At 42.9% G+C, this 14184-nt stretch overlaps 1 protein-coding gene across 1 annotated transcript in view; it reads left to right on the top strand.

Annotated features, from left to right (window-relative positions):
• Positions 1–14184, top strand: part of Mvb12 (multivesicular body subunit 12-like Mvb12) — a 453420-nt gene that overhangs the window by 206248 nt on the left and 232988 nt on the right. The window contains exon 3 of the mRNA XM_080276626.1: positions 906–1098. Within this exon, the coding sequence (XP_080132752.1) occupies positions 906–1098 (193 nt within the window). The remainder of the gene's footprint in view (positions 1–905; positions 1099–14184) is intronic.

The raw sequence follows: 14184 nt of genomic DNA, 5'->3' as shown, positions 1-14184 counted from the left end.
GAAGTTCAGGGAGCTGTTGCCTCTCCAGACTTTGCGAGGGCTCTTCCTCCATGACGAGATCTTTGTATGTGGCTTGTGTTAGGAGTATAATGCTGCATGGTAGTGAGACCTGGGCAGTAAAGGAAAAATATATTTGTTGGTACCAACACTACAGAAATGACAGTGATTAGATGGATGTGTAGTAGATCCGTGAATGAGAGGCTTGGGGGGCCTAGGATTGTGATTGAAGAGTCTAGAGGAAGGATGGGACTTGAATATACAGTTTTGGTGTTGTGATGAGGAGTAGATTGAGATGGTTTGGGCATGTTGAGAGGATGGAGGGCAACATTTGGGTGCGCAAGGGAGAGGTGTGAACATCTGGAGTAGAGCTGTGAGTGGCAGACCAAAAATGACCTGGGGTGAGGTCATAGAGAGTGACCTTAGGGATAAGGGACTGAATAGGGAGGCTGCCAGAGATTGAGCAGCATGGAGAGCCACCATTAGGTGACCAAGGCCTTCACATGCAAGTGCATTGGAGCTTTTATAAATGATACAAAATGATACGATAAAAAGAAATAATGCTTGGAATTGGAATGGACATAGTCAGAGAATGCACATTAACAGGGTGCCAAAGAAAGTCTGAGAAAGTAAGATTGCGGTGTACAATATGTTGGAAGAGGCAGACCATATGTGGTATGGAAACAAAGAAAGGAATCATACATTGGTGTGAGAGAACGAAGATAGAGAGGAGTAAGAGAGGTATGTGAGGACAAATTGCAGTAGTATAGTAGCAATTCTGTCTCCTAATCATATGGAAGGGAGTACTGTATTGGTGATGTTACATTTAATATTTTCAAGATGCACACATTCCATTAGGTCTCAGGTTGCAGTTTCAACATGCCCTCCTCTGTGTTACCTGTCAACAGATCTCTAAATCTCATGACCAAGACATCGACGCTGATCTTTACAAAGATGGGTTCTTCCGGCGCGTGACCCGCTACTTGTGCCATAGTAAGGTTGAGGGCTACATGGGCTATGTGGTGGAACAGCTTGCTATTGTGCACGAGCGGGAGTCCCCACCCTCAGGGTATACCATTGTGGAGCAAACACTTGATACAAGTAAGTACTGAAGTGCACTGTTGAGGTAAGGTGGTTTCTATGATTCCTTGCATAGGTGCATTTACAGTGACATATTCTTAATACTGCACAGTCATCCATATTTTCCATGGGGGTTAGATTACCAAAAATACTGCAGATGGCTAAAACATTGTATACTCTTCATGAATTAGAAGTACGGTATAACCCTCACAGGTTCAATTTTCATTCACTTTTTAGTGGTAAGCGTATGCAAGCTGAAAAGAAGTTGGAATATCAGAGCAGGTGTAGTGTAAATCAGCGTTGGATTTATATTAGTACACAGAATGGAAATGCTGTAAAATGGATATGCAGTAGACTCACGTTATAATGGAGTAATTGGGGGGTAGCGAGGTTTGGTTAAGCCGAAAGTTTGTGAAATTTGAATCCCTCCCTCCCCCTCTCAGGTGGGAATTCAAGCACTTGTTTGAAAATAAATGAGAACAGTATCATGTTCTAGGATGCCTGTATCAAGAATTAAAATTTTAACTTTTAACGAACTGCAGAATGTATGATCCTATACTGACTGCCCTATATACAGTATTTGGAACATTATAGGTACCAAACCACTCCTTGGGGCACACTGCTTATCACTCCTTTCCATGATGAAAATGCATCTATTGTCATAGTTCTCATTTGTCTGCCCATCTCAATAAATCACCTTCAGTACCACCAGTATTTTTTAAATTTCCAAATAAACATTACAAGTAATTCTCAGTCAGATGCCTTCCTGAAGCCCAAATAGGTACACTTTACCCACCCATCTCACTCCTGCAACACATTAACATCTCTTATCATAAAAACTCATGAAGCACCTTCTCTAAAACGAAATTGTCGAGGTAATTACCTCATTTTTCTCTAAGTATGCATCCTATCTTTTCCTGATGATTTTTTCGCAGTGTACAAATGATGCTCTCATATACTCTGTTGGTATTATATTTGCTGTCTTCCGGTCTTTAGGCAGGTCTCCGCCTTTTGAAGAACACTTTATTATCTTGTATATTGGTTTAACTAATTACCCAACCAGATATATTATCTGGCCCTATGGCTTTTATTGCATCTGCATTTTTCATTAGCCAAGCAGCTCCTTAGGATCAAATTCTGTCAGATTTATCTTATTTGCCCTGTTCTGATTTACTTCAGGTCTTTGGAAATCCTCTTACCATGCAAAAACTGTCTGGAAAATTTTGTTCATGATCTCTGATATGTTCTCCTCTTGTTCATAAACTAATGCACCAACTTTTAGTCTTAAAATGCTTCTTTTCTTTTCATCATTATCATTATCATCATCATCCAGACCTCCTTTCCCACTCTAGGGCTGGGTGTGGGATGGGTCAGTGGTAGAATACAGGACTCGAGATCGTGAGGTCGAGAGTTCGCTCCCTGCATGGGTAGCTGTCTTTACTGGGAGGAGTAGTGCTCTCCTGTAACCCTGGCTGGGCTATATGATCTATCTAGGTCTAGCTCAGGGGAATAATTTTCGTCTTTCATTTACTATGATAATTATTGGAGGATCAAAATTCTTTTCATTTTATAAGTTATATATCTATAAATCATTTTGGTTCACTTACCTCTCCTCAGTGTTTTTCTCATATTTGGCTGCTTCTCTTCTAAGCCTCACGTAATAATTTCTTAAACCTTTATATCTCTCCCATGCCTATTTACTCCCATTTTGTCTTGTTGTGTTCCGTGCTTTGTTTCCTTTCTCCAGTGCTGTTCTGCATTTATCAGTGAACCATCCCCCCCCCCCCTTTTTTTTTTTTTTTTTTTTTTTTTTTTTTTAATGAATCTGTTAGCATCGTTATATATATATCCTTAAAATGAGGGTACCCTATTTCCCGGTGTATAAGACGATTCTTGAACCACTTAAAAAATAAAAAATAAAAAAAATAAAATAGAATAAATGGGGGATCATCCTAAACACCTGGTGTAAAATCCTAACCTCTGCATCCTGTGGTAATGGGATTGATAGTCGTGATGGGGAACATTGCCAAACACTCACCTTGACCCTTGTTTTGCTGAATATAGTACGTATACTTTCAGATACTGTTGAAATTACTGACATCATCATCAAACACTGGTGGTAGGTGGGGGCACTCACCCTCCACTCACTCAATGTAGTGCTGCTCTTGGGTGACCTCCCTTTCCTCTCTTCCTTGCTTCTTTCCTTCCGTCCTCTTGTCTTTTTTTCTTCATTCTTTCCTCTTCCTTATGCCTGCAGGTCACTCTACACTCCCTCTTCTGTCTTCGTTTCCTTCATTCTTTCCTCTTCCTTCTGCCTATAGGTTACTCTACACTTGAGTGACAAGCCAAATGGTTTCCACTACACCAGGAAACCATTTACCAAGCTGGGTGGTAACCATAACACTAAATTATGGCACTAGGTGGTTTAGTGGGCAGTTAAGGCATACAATCAGATCGAGCCTGTGCAGGTTTATATCCAAGGGGTGGTTAGGGTTTATTGCTCACATAATGCCACTCAGGGATGAGAGTGGTCACTCTCACCTTAAATGTCAGGACCAACTTTGCCTAGCCTGGGACTGCTATGCTTCTCATGGGGCAACAAAGGATTAGATGATGATGATCATCATCAAACACAACTTGTTTTCTATATGAATGCATATTTTTATAAAAATATCTCCATGGAGACTGCCATGAGGACATAAGAAAGATGAGTAACCTGTTGAGCGCACACCATGGACACTGGTGTGTGTCTCTGGGTCTGAGAACAACTGCCTGGGTTGTTTGCCACTGAACAAACAATTTCCTACGGTACATTACAGGCCTATGCAAGCAGCACAGATATCCATTAAGCAACATTGGGAACATGGATGAAACCAATGAATTTAGATATGTTTGGAAATCAAACTGTTGTGGAAAGCTGCAAAAACAGCATTAGTGAAAACAACAGGGCATAAGAAGACATGCTTTACAGTAGCATTTTCCTGTATGGCAGACGGAACCAGGCTGAGCCCAATGATTATTTTCAAAAGAAAAACAATGTCAAAAATAGAGCTCCCAGCTGGAATTTTTGTTCACGTCGGTGACAAAGGGTGGATGGAAGAATATGGAATGAAACTGTGGATTGAGCATGTGTGGTATAGTTGACCTGGTGGCTTGCTAAAATGGGTCCTTGTCGTTTCAGCTGTAAATCAATTAGGCCGTAACTTCCAAACTGACAAATGTCCGATTTGCCTAATGGCCCAAACAACATAATATGACTTATGCCTGAAACGACCAGGACTGGCTAAAACAGCGTAGCCTCAGATTATGGTACATGTTCAAAAGTTATTTAACAGACATAGCAAGAAACAACAGTGTCATTACTGTTATTCTTGGTGGATTAATTTCAGTCCAACAACCACTTGATGTCTGTCTGAATAAACCATTCAAAGACCACATCAGTGAGCAGTGGAACAAGTGGATGATTAGCGGTAAAAAGCCTTATTTTAAAGTTGGAAATATGCATGCTCCAGGTGTGGATGTGCTGTGTGATTTTATTGTCAAGGTCTGTCTATCTATCTATCTATTGCCAGACACCTCAATCCCGTTTGGGGTGGCCACAAACAAATCGCCTCCAAGTCGCCCTGTCCCCCGCCATTTCACTGCCCTGCTCCAAACTCACACCCCCCTCTCTCATATACCTCTCCACCCCATCCCTCCATCTCATCCTCGGCCTCCCCCTCCCTCTTCCCCCCTCCACCTCACTCACATACACTCTCTTCGTCAGTCTTTCACCCTCCATCCTCTCCACATGGCCAAACCACCTCAGTGTGTTCCTCATAACGCTTCCTATCACATCCACATCCACACCACAACGCTCCTTTATATCCTCATTCGTCAGCCTGTCTCTCCACGTGACTCCACAGGCTCCTCTTAAATAACTCATTTCCACTGCTCTCACTCTTGACTTGTGTCCTTCCAACAATGTCCAAGCTTCACTTCCGTACGTTAGAGTTGGTATCACAATACTGTCATGTAGTAACTTTTTCATTTCCATGCTCACTTCCCTGTTTCTTATCACTGCTTTCAAGGAACCAGCAACCTTTCTTCCCTGCTGTACCCTTTCAAGCACTTCACCCTCCAAACCTCCATCCTTACTCATCACACTACCCAAATACTTAAACGTACTCACATTTTCCAATTCCTCACCATCCAACCTCGCTGTACATTCACTGACTTCACCTCTCTCAAAGACCATCACTTTACTCTTCCCTACATTCACCTTTAGGTTCCGTTTCTTACACACTCTCTCAAACTCATCCACCAAGCCTTGCAGCTCCTCTTCTTCTTCACTCAACAACACAGTATCATCTGCAAACAACAGTACAGGGAGTTTCCAAACACTATCCTCTCTCACCAGGGCCACTCCAACATCCACTACCCTACCTTGTACCTCTTTTATTACCCCATCCATGTACAGATTGAACAACCATGGAGACATGACACATCCCTGTTTCAAACCAACTTTCAAAGAGAAAAATTCACTCAGTTCACCATCCACACGCACTGCAGCCTTCGCACCATCGTACATACTCTTCACAGCATTCAACAACTTCCCATCTACTCCATATATTCTTAACACTTTCCACAATCCTTGTCTATCCACCCTGTCATATGCTTTCTCCAAATCCATGAAAGCCGCATACAACTTCTTTCCCTTCTCTAGAAACTTTTCCACCAGAGATCTAAGAATGAATATCTGATCTACACAACCTCTTCCCTTCCTAAAGCCTCCCTGTTCTTCTCCAACTAATTTCTCTGTTCTTTCTCTAACTCTGTCTATAAGTATCCTACCATACACTTTTCCTATTATACTAAGAAGACAAATGGCCCTATGATTACCACACACTTCTTTTTCCCCTTTTCCTTTGTACAAGGGAATAATTATACCTGACTTCCAATCCTCTGGGACTCTACCTTCCTCCCAGGTCAATCTGCACATCTTCCACATCCATTCTACTACTATCTCTCCCCCATGCTTCAGCATTTCACCACACACTCCATCAATTCCTGAGGCTTTCCCCGATTTAACTTTCTTCATTGCTTCCACAACTTCTATCCTAGTGATTTCTTCCTGTCTTCTCACCTCCCTCCTTCTCCCAGCCATTCCCCAGCCACTTATACTCGCATTACTTCCATCCTCTACGTTCAACAATTCTTTAAAGTGTTCTCTCCATCTGCTCATTTTTTCTCCCTTCTCCACTAGTAATCTACCATTTTTATCTTTCACTCCCCTGCTAACTTCACTTCCACCCTGTCTTACTCTTTTCACTTCTCTCCAGAACATTTTCTTACAGTCCCTCCACTTTACACTCAAATTCCTTCCAAATTCCTCATCCACTCTCTTCTTACTCTCTCTTACTAATCTTTTCACCTCTCTCTTCCTTTCCACATATAACTCTCTCTTCCGCCTCTCAACTTCTTCCACGCCCCTATTTCTCATCCATTCATTGTATGCTTTCTTCTTTTGTGCCACAGCCTGTTTCACCTCTTCAGTCCACCACGCTGTGACAAAGGGTCAAGGTGTGGAATGATATTTCTGTAAAAAACAGTGATCAACTCTTTTAAGAAATGTGGAATATCCACTGGGGTGCTTTCAAAGCTAGTGTCCGATAGAAGTTTAACACTTTCCCATGCTGTTTAAAAAGCCTGTTTCTCTTTGATAAATATCTTCACTGCTCTTTGAAACTGTGAATCACAGTAGCGTCACAGTAATTGTCACAGACCATAACATCAGTACAGTATAACCTCAGTATAATGGATTTCAATAAACCAGAATTTGTTTTTATTGGAATCGAGGAGCTGCCAGACTAAATTCTCATACTTCGGAAAAAGTCTGATAAAGCCAGAAGTATTACAGACTGCGTGACCACTAAAGTTATGTTCACCACAATAAGGTAAATGAAAGACATGTTTATTCCGCTGGACTAAGGAAAAGGGGAAAAAGAAGTACTGTATGTGGTAATCATAGGGGCATTTATCTTCTTAGTCTATCTATCTATCTATCTATTGCCAGACGCCTCAATCCCGTTTGGGGTGGCCACAAACAAATCGCCTCCAAGTCGCCCTGTCTCCTGCCATTTCACTGCCCTGCTCCAAACACACACCCCCCTCTCTCATATACCTCTCCACCCCATCCCTCCATCTCATCCTCGGCCTCCCCCTCCGTCTTCCCCCCTCCACCTCACTCACATACACTCTCTTCGTCATTCTTTCACCCTCCTTCCTCTCCACATGGCCAAACCACCTCAGTGTGTTCCTCATAACGCTTCCTATCACATCCACGTCAACACCACAACGCTCCTTTATATCCTCATTCGTCAGCCTGTCTCTCCATGTGACTCCACAGGCTCCTCTTAAATAACTCATTTCCACTGCTCTCACTCTTGACTTGTGTCCTTCCAACAACATCCAAGCTTCACTTCCATACGTTAGAGTTGTTATCACAATATTGTCATGTAGTAACTTTTTCACTTCCATGCTCACTTCCCTGTTTCTTATCACTGCTTTCAAAGAACCAGCAACCTTTCCTCCATGCTGTACCCTTTCAAGCACTTCACCCTCCAAACCTCCATCCTTACTCATCACACTACCCAAGTACTTAAACGTACTCACATTTTCCAATTCCTCACCATCCAACCTCGGTGTACATTCACTGACTTCACCTCTCTCAAAGACCATCACTTTACTCTTCCCTACATTCACCTTTAGATTCCGTTTCTTACACACTCTCCCAAACTCATCCACCAAGCCTTGAAGCTCCCCTTCGTCTTCACTCAACAACACAGTATCATCTGCAAACAACAGTACAGGGAGTTTCCAAACACTATCCTCTCTCACCAGGGCCACTCCAACATCCACTACCCTACCTTGTACCTCTTTTATTACCCCTTCCATGTACAGATTGAACAACCATGGAGACATGACACATCCCTGTTTCAACCCAACTTTCAAAGAGAAAAATTCACTTAGTTCACCATCCACACGCACTGCAGCCTTCGCACCATCGTACATACTCTTCACAGCATTCAACAACTTCCCATCTACTCCATATATTCTTAACACTTTCCACATTCCTTGTCTATCCACTCTTAGTGTAACAGGAAAAGTATATGGTAGGATACTTTTTGACAGAGTTAGGGAAATAGCAGAGGAATTAGTTGGAGAAGAACAGTGAAGTTTCAGGAAGGGAAGAGGTTGTGTAGATTAGATATCCATCCTTAGAACTTTAGTGGAAAAGTTTCTCGAGAAGGGATAGAAGTTGTATTTGGCCTTCATGGATTTGGAGAAACCGTGTGAGAGGGTGGATAGGCAAGGATTGTCGAAAGTATTAAGAATATATCGAGTAGATGGGAAATTGTTGAAGGCTGTGAAGAGTATGTATGAGGGTGCTAAGGCTGCAGTGCGTGTGGATAGTGAACTGAGTGAATTCTTCTATTTGAAGGTTGAATTGAAACAAGGATGTGTCATGTCTCCATGGTTGTTCAATCTGTATATGGATGGGGTTATAAAAGAGATACAAGGTAGGGCAGTGGATGTTGGAGTGGCTCTTGTGAGAGAGGGCAGTGTTTGGAAACTCCCTGTACTGTTGTTTGCAGATGACAACTGTGTTGTTACGTGGAGACAGAGGGGTGCTGCAAGGTGGTGGATGACTTTGGGAGAGTGTGTAAGAAACAGAATCTAAAGGTGAATGTAGGGAAGAGTAGAGTTATGGTCTTTGAGAGAAGGGAAGTAATTGAGTGTACAGTGAGATTGGATGAGGAGGAAATGGAAAATGTGAGTGTGTTAAGTACTTGGGTAGGGTGATGAGTAAGGATGGAAGTTTGGAGGGTGAAGTGCTTGAAAGGGTACAACAAGGAAGAACGATTGCTGGTTCCTTGGAAGCAATGCTAAGAAACAAGGAAGTGAGCATGGAAGTGAAAAAGTTACTACATGGCAGTATTCTGATACCAACTCTAATATATGGAAGTGAAGCTTGGACTTTGTTGGAGGGACACAAGTCAAGAGTGAGGGGAGTGGAAATGAGTTATTTGAGAAGAGCTTGTGGAGTCACATGGAGAGACAGACTGACAAATGAGGATGTGAAGGAGCGTTGTGGTGTGGATGTGGATGTGATAGGAAGTGTTAGGAGAAACACACTGAGGTGGTTTGGCCAATGTGGAGAGGATGATGAGGAGAGTATATGTGGGTGAGGTGGAGGGGGTGAGAGGGAGGGGGAGGCCAAGGATGAGATGGAGGGATGGAGTGGAGAGGTATATGAGAGATGTAGATGTGAGCTGTGAGCAGGGCAGTGAAATGGCATTGGAGAGGGTGACATGGAGGCGATTTGTTTGTGGCCACCCCTTACGGGATTAACCCATGGATTGCGAGCCACAGCTCAGGGTGGGTAGTGTGGCATTGCAAGCCACAGCTCAGGCTGTGCTGGCCGTGTATCATCGCTAACTACACCCCTACTCAAACTTATGCATGGCGCTACGCAAAGACGGAGAGAGAGTGATTTGTTTCTTTTTGTCAGATAATGCCCTGGATGTTTATCTTCAAGTTTATGAGAAACAAAAACATTTTGTTTTTTTAATCATTTTTTCACCACCCCTTTTCATAAATTTACACATGGCACTGCACAGAGAGAGAGAGAGAGATTTTTTTTTTCACCAGATGATTCCCTGGATGTTTATCTTCAAGTTTATAATACACAAAAACTAGATTTTTTTTTTTTTTTTTTTTTTTTTTTTTTGCACACCACGGGGTGGGATAAGAAAAGGTAATTGCGCAATCCACAAGGCATCTAGCAATAGGTAGATAGATTGATAGTTTATCAGTGTACAGTGCGTATTATTAACCCCTTGCGTACAGCAGGGAAGGAAGGTTGTTGGCACACTGAAAGCAGTGATGAGAAATAGGGAGGTGAGTATGGAAGTTAAGAAGTCACTGCATGATGGTATTGTGATCCCTACCCTGACGTATGGAAGCGAGGCGTGGACCTTGCAAGAGGGGAACAAGTCAAGAGTGAGAGCAGTGGAAATGAGTTACTTGAGAGGAGCATGTGGAGTGACATGGAGGGACAGGTTGACGAATGAAGAAGTGAAGGAACGTTGTGGGGTAGATGTGGATGTGGTTGAAAAGATTAGGAGAAATACACTGAGGTGGTTTGGACATGTGGAGAGGATGGAGAATGAAAGACTGACTAAGAGGGTGTATGTAGGTGAGGTGGAGGGAGGGAGAGGGAGGGGTAGACCGAGGATGAGGTGGAGGGATGGAGTTGAGAGGTATATGAGGGAGGGGGGTGAGTTGGGGGGAGGGGAGTCAAATGGTGGGTGACAGAGTGACTTGGAGGCGTTTTGTCTGCGGCCACCCTTTGCGGGATTAGGGCGTCGGGCTATAGATAGATAGATAGATAGCTAAAGAAGAGGTGTTAGGAAATCTCCACAACCTTTATACTGTACTTGAAAGGTATATTCATTTGTAAAATTTACTATTTTATTTTTCTTACTGCTTCCAAACTATTTAATTCATCTTAGAAGAATAGCCTGATGGTGAAGGGGTTAGGTTGAGTTATAGGTTTTTGCATTGTATCGTGAAGTTAGGAGTTTGGATGCTGGAATGATTGACGAAGAGAGTGTATGTGAGTGAGGTGGAGGGGGGAAGAGGGAGGGGGAGGCCGAGGATGAGATGGAGGGATGGGGTGGAGAGGTATATGAGAGAGGGGGGTGTGAGTTGGGAGCAGGGCAGTGAGATGGCGGGGGACATGGCGACTTGGAGGCGATTTGTTTGTGGCCACCCCAAACGGGATTGAGGCGTCTGGCAATAGATAGATAGATAGATAGATAGATAGTCTGGCATGTATTATCGCCAGCCCTTCTCCCAGCTGGGCATTCCTGAGAAAATCATATACAGTAATCACTCCAATATCTGACGTAATAGAGCCATAGGTAGGTCCGGATATTGGTTCTGTCCGGATATTGGGCCCCAGCTTATGGACTTGTACTTATGGACCCTAACTCAGAGAAACACCTATACAACTCCCTCTGGACATGCATAGCACCTATTTAAGACCCAAATCACACCAATAAGGCACATAAATGACTGAAATAAATGCAAAAGAAACAAAAAAAGAGGGTTTAGAAGTATGTTCATACATTAATAAACTTTCTGGTACTTATGGACCCTAACCTAGCCTAACTCAGAAAAACACCTTCCTACTGCACATGCATAGCTCCTAATACCCTATTCACACCAATAAAGGACATTAAAGAGTGAAATGAGGTAAGTATAGTATGGAAAAAAGTACAGTATGAAAAAGGCATGAAATTTTTTTTTTTTTTTTTTTTTTTTTTTTAATCCCAGGACGATTATGTTCGGGTAGTGGGGATGTTCGGATATTGGGCGTCCGGATATTAGAGTGATTACTGTATTTTTAAACCGACACTCCTGCTGCCTTCCCCACCTGCATCCTGCAGGTGGGGAAGGCAGCAGGAGTGTTGGGGTTGACTGCCGAAATGTTGAAGGCCTCAGGAGATATAGGGGTGAGATTGTTCACTGACCTGATAAATATGATTATATATGAGTGTGTTGTCCCAGATGATTATTTGAAGAGCGTAATTGTAAATGTGTATAAAAGGAAGGGTGGTGCCCTGGAAAGAGGAAATTATAGGGGTATAAAGCTCTTAGACCAGATAATGAAGGTAATGGAGAGAGTTCTAGAAGGTATGATTGGAGAAAGAGTGAATATTGATGAGATGCAGTTTAGGTTTATGCCAGGAAGGGGGATCACTGATGTTGTATTCATTGTTCAACAGCTTCAGGAAAAATATATTGGGAAGAAAAGGGATCTGTATTTTGTTTTTGTTGATTTAGAAAAGGCCTTTGACAGAGTTCCTAGAGAGATGGTGAAGTGGGCAATGAGAAAGCTTGGTTGTAGGAGTGGCTGGTTAGGGTGGTTATGGCCATTTATGTGGGTGCTTGCACCCAGGTAAGAGTGAATGGAGATTTGGGTGATGAGTTTTCCATGAACGTTGGTGTGCATCAGGGGTCAGTTTTGAGTCCCATGTTGTTTATCATGGTACTTGAAGCCCTCTCACGTGACTTCAGAAACGGACTCCCGTGGGAGATGTTGTATGCTGATGATTTGGTGTTGATTGCAGAGAATGAAAGGGAGAGGGAGGAAAGATTTATGAAGTGGAGAGATGGTATGGGGCATAAGGGCTTAAGGGTAAATGCAGATAAAACAAAGGTGATGATATCTAGGGTTGGTGGCGGTACTGTCAAAGAAGAGGGAGATTGGCCATGTGCATTTTGCCACAAGGGTGTGGGAAGTGATTCCATCTTGTGTGTGTTTGTGATAATTGGGTGCATAGGAGATGTAGTGGTATCAAAGGTAGAGTGCAAGATAATGCTGATTTTATGTGTACGGCTTGTTGAGGTGAGCGGTTGGAGATTGGCAGACGTGAAAGGATTGATCTTGCTTGTGAGTCGTTTGAGTGTGTGGAAGAGTTTTGTTATCTGGGAGACATGTTGTGTGCTGGAGGTAGGGCTGGAGCTAGCTCTGTGGCTTGGATGAGAAGTGGTTGGAAAAAGTTCAGCGAGCTGTTGCCTCTCCTGACATTGCGAGGACTCTCTCTGCGTGCTAAGGGGTCTTTCTATGCAGCGTGTGTTAGGAGTGTAATGCTGTATGGTAGTGAAACCTGGGCAGTAAAGGAGGAGGATATTCGCCGGCTCAGACGTACAGAAATGACAATGATTAGGTGGATGTGCAGTGGGCCCCTGCATGCAAGGCCTGGGGAGGGGCTGGGTTTACGATGGAAGAGTTGAGAGGTAGGATGTGACTGAAGTGTATTGGTGTTGTGATGAGGTGAGGTAGATTGAGATGGTTTGGGCATGTGGAGAGGATGGGGGATAGTAATTGGGTGCAGAGGGTGAGAAGTGTTAATATTGTGGGTGGGGTCATGAAGGGTAGACCGAGAAAGACATGGGACGAGGTCATTAAGTGTGACCTCGGGGTTAAGAGACTGAACATGGAGGCTGCAATAGATCGTGCAGCATGGGGAGCTGCCATTAGGTGACCAAGGCCAATGCACGCAAGCATGTTGGAGCCTTCAAAAATGAAAACGATATCTCAGCAAACACTTAACCAAAAATAAAAAACTGTCATAATTCTCACCTATCCTTCGACTTCAAGGTGGTGGCCCCAAATTGTCCATGAAGGACGTGTAGTCGGAGTGAGTGAGTGGGAAAGGGGGCAATTTTTGTTGTTTTTTTGCCCTTGTCCATATGTGTGACAGATGTTTGGTGATACAACTAAGGTTTATACTAGCCCTCCACAATAATACTTCCAGAAGACCACAATCCACCACAAACACCATATCCATGTACGTTTTTCAAAAGTGTGGCGGGATTGCTGCTTTGAGTGTGGTAACCATAGCAATGACCTTGAGGCAGGCTGCCTCAGGTACAGGCATGGACACTTGCATACCTTTCCACTGCTTTACTACCACCACCTTACACACACACACACACACACACACACACACAGGGAGCTGTATGTTTAGCTTGCGTTGTCGCTTGATTGTAGCACCTCTGCACCACTTGAAGTCTGGGTATTACAACGACTACTGCTACTACTACTACTACTACAACTACCACTACAACTACCACTAATACAGCTACTACTGCTACAACTACCACTATAACTACTACTACTAGTAGAACTACCACTGCTACTACTACTACTACTACTAGAACTACCACTGCTACTACTATTACTGCTACTACAACTACTACTACTATAACTGCTGCTATAACTACTAGTACTACTACTACTAGAACTACCACTACTACAACTACTAGTACTACTACTACCACTACTACTACAGCTACTACCACTACTACTTCAGCTACTACTGCTACAACTACTACTACTACATAAATCTTAAAAAAAAAAAAAAAAAAAAAAAAAAAAACAGCATTGTGAACAGAATAGTTATTCACGTACTGTCCATAATCGAAAATACTGTACTTTCCACTATAACAAATTTTTTTTCCTGTGATTTAGATTTTTTCATCATAATAAAT

This window comes from Coenobita brevimanus, chromosome 65 (genome assembly GCF_032717465.1).
Source record: "Coenobita brevimanus isolate Jiangsu-jjx chromosome 65, ASM3271746v2, whole genome shotgun sequence".
In the NCBI taxonomy this organism is placed as follows: Eukaryota; Metazoa; Arthropoda; class Malacostraca; order Decapoda; family Coenobitidae; genus Coenobita; species Coenobita brevimanus.
The sequence above is the reverse complement of the archived record's forward strand: the minus strand, read 5'-3'. Positions and strand labels throughout refer to the sequence as shown.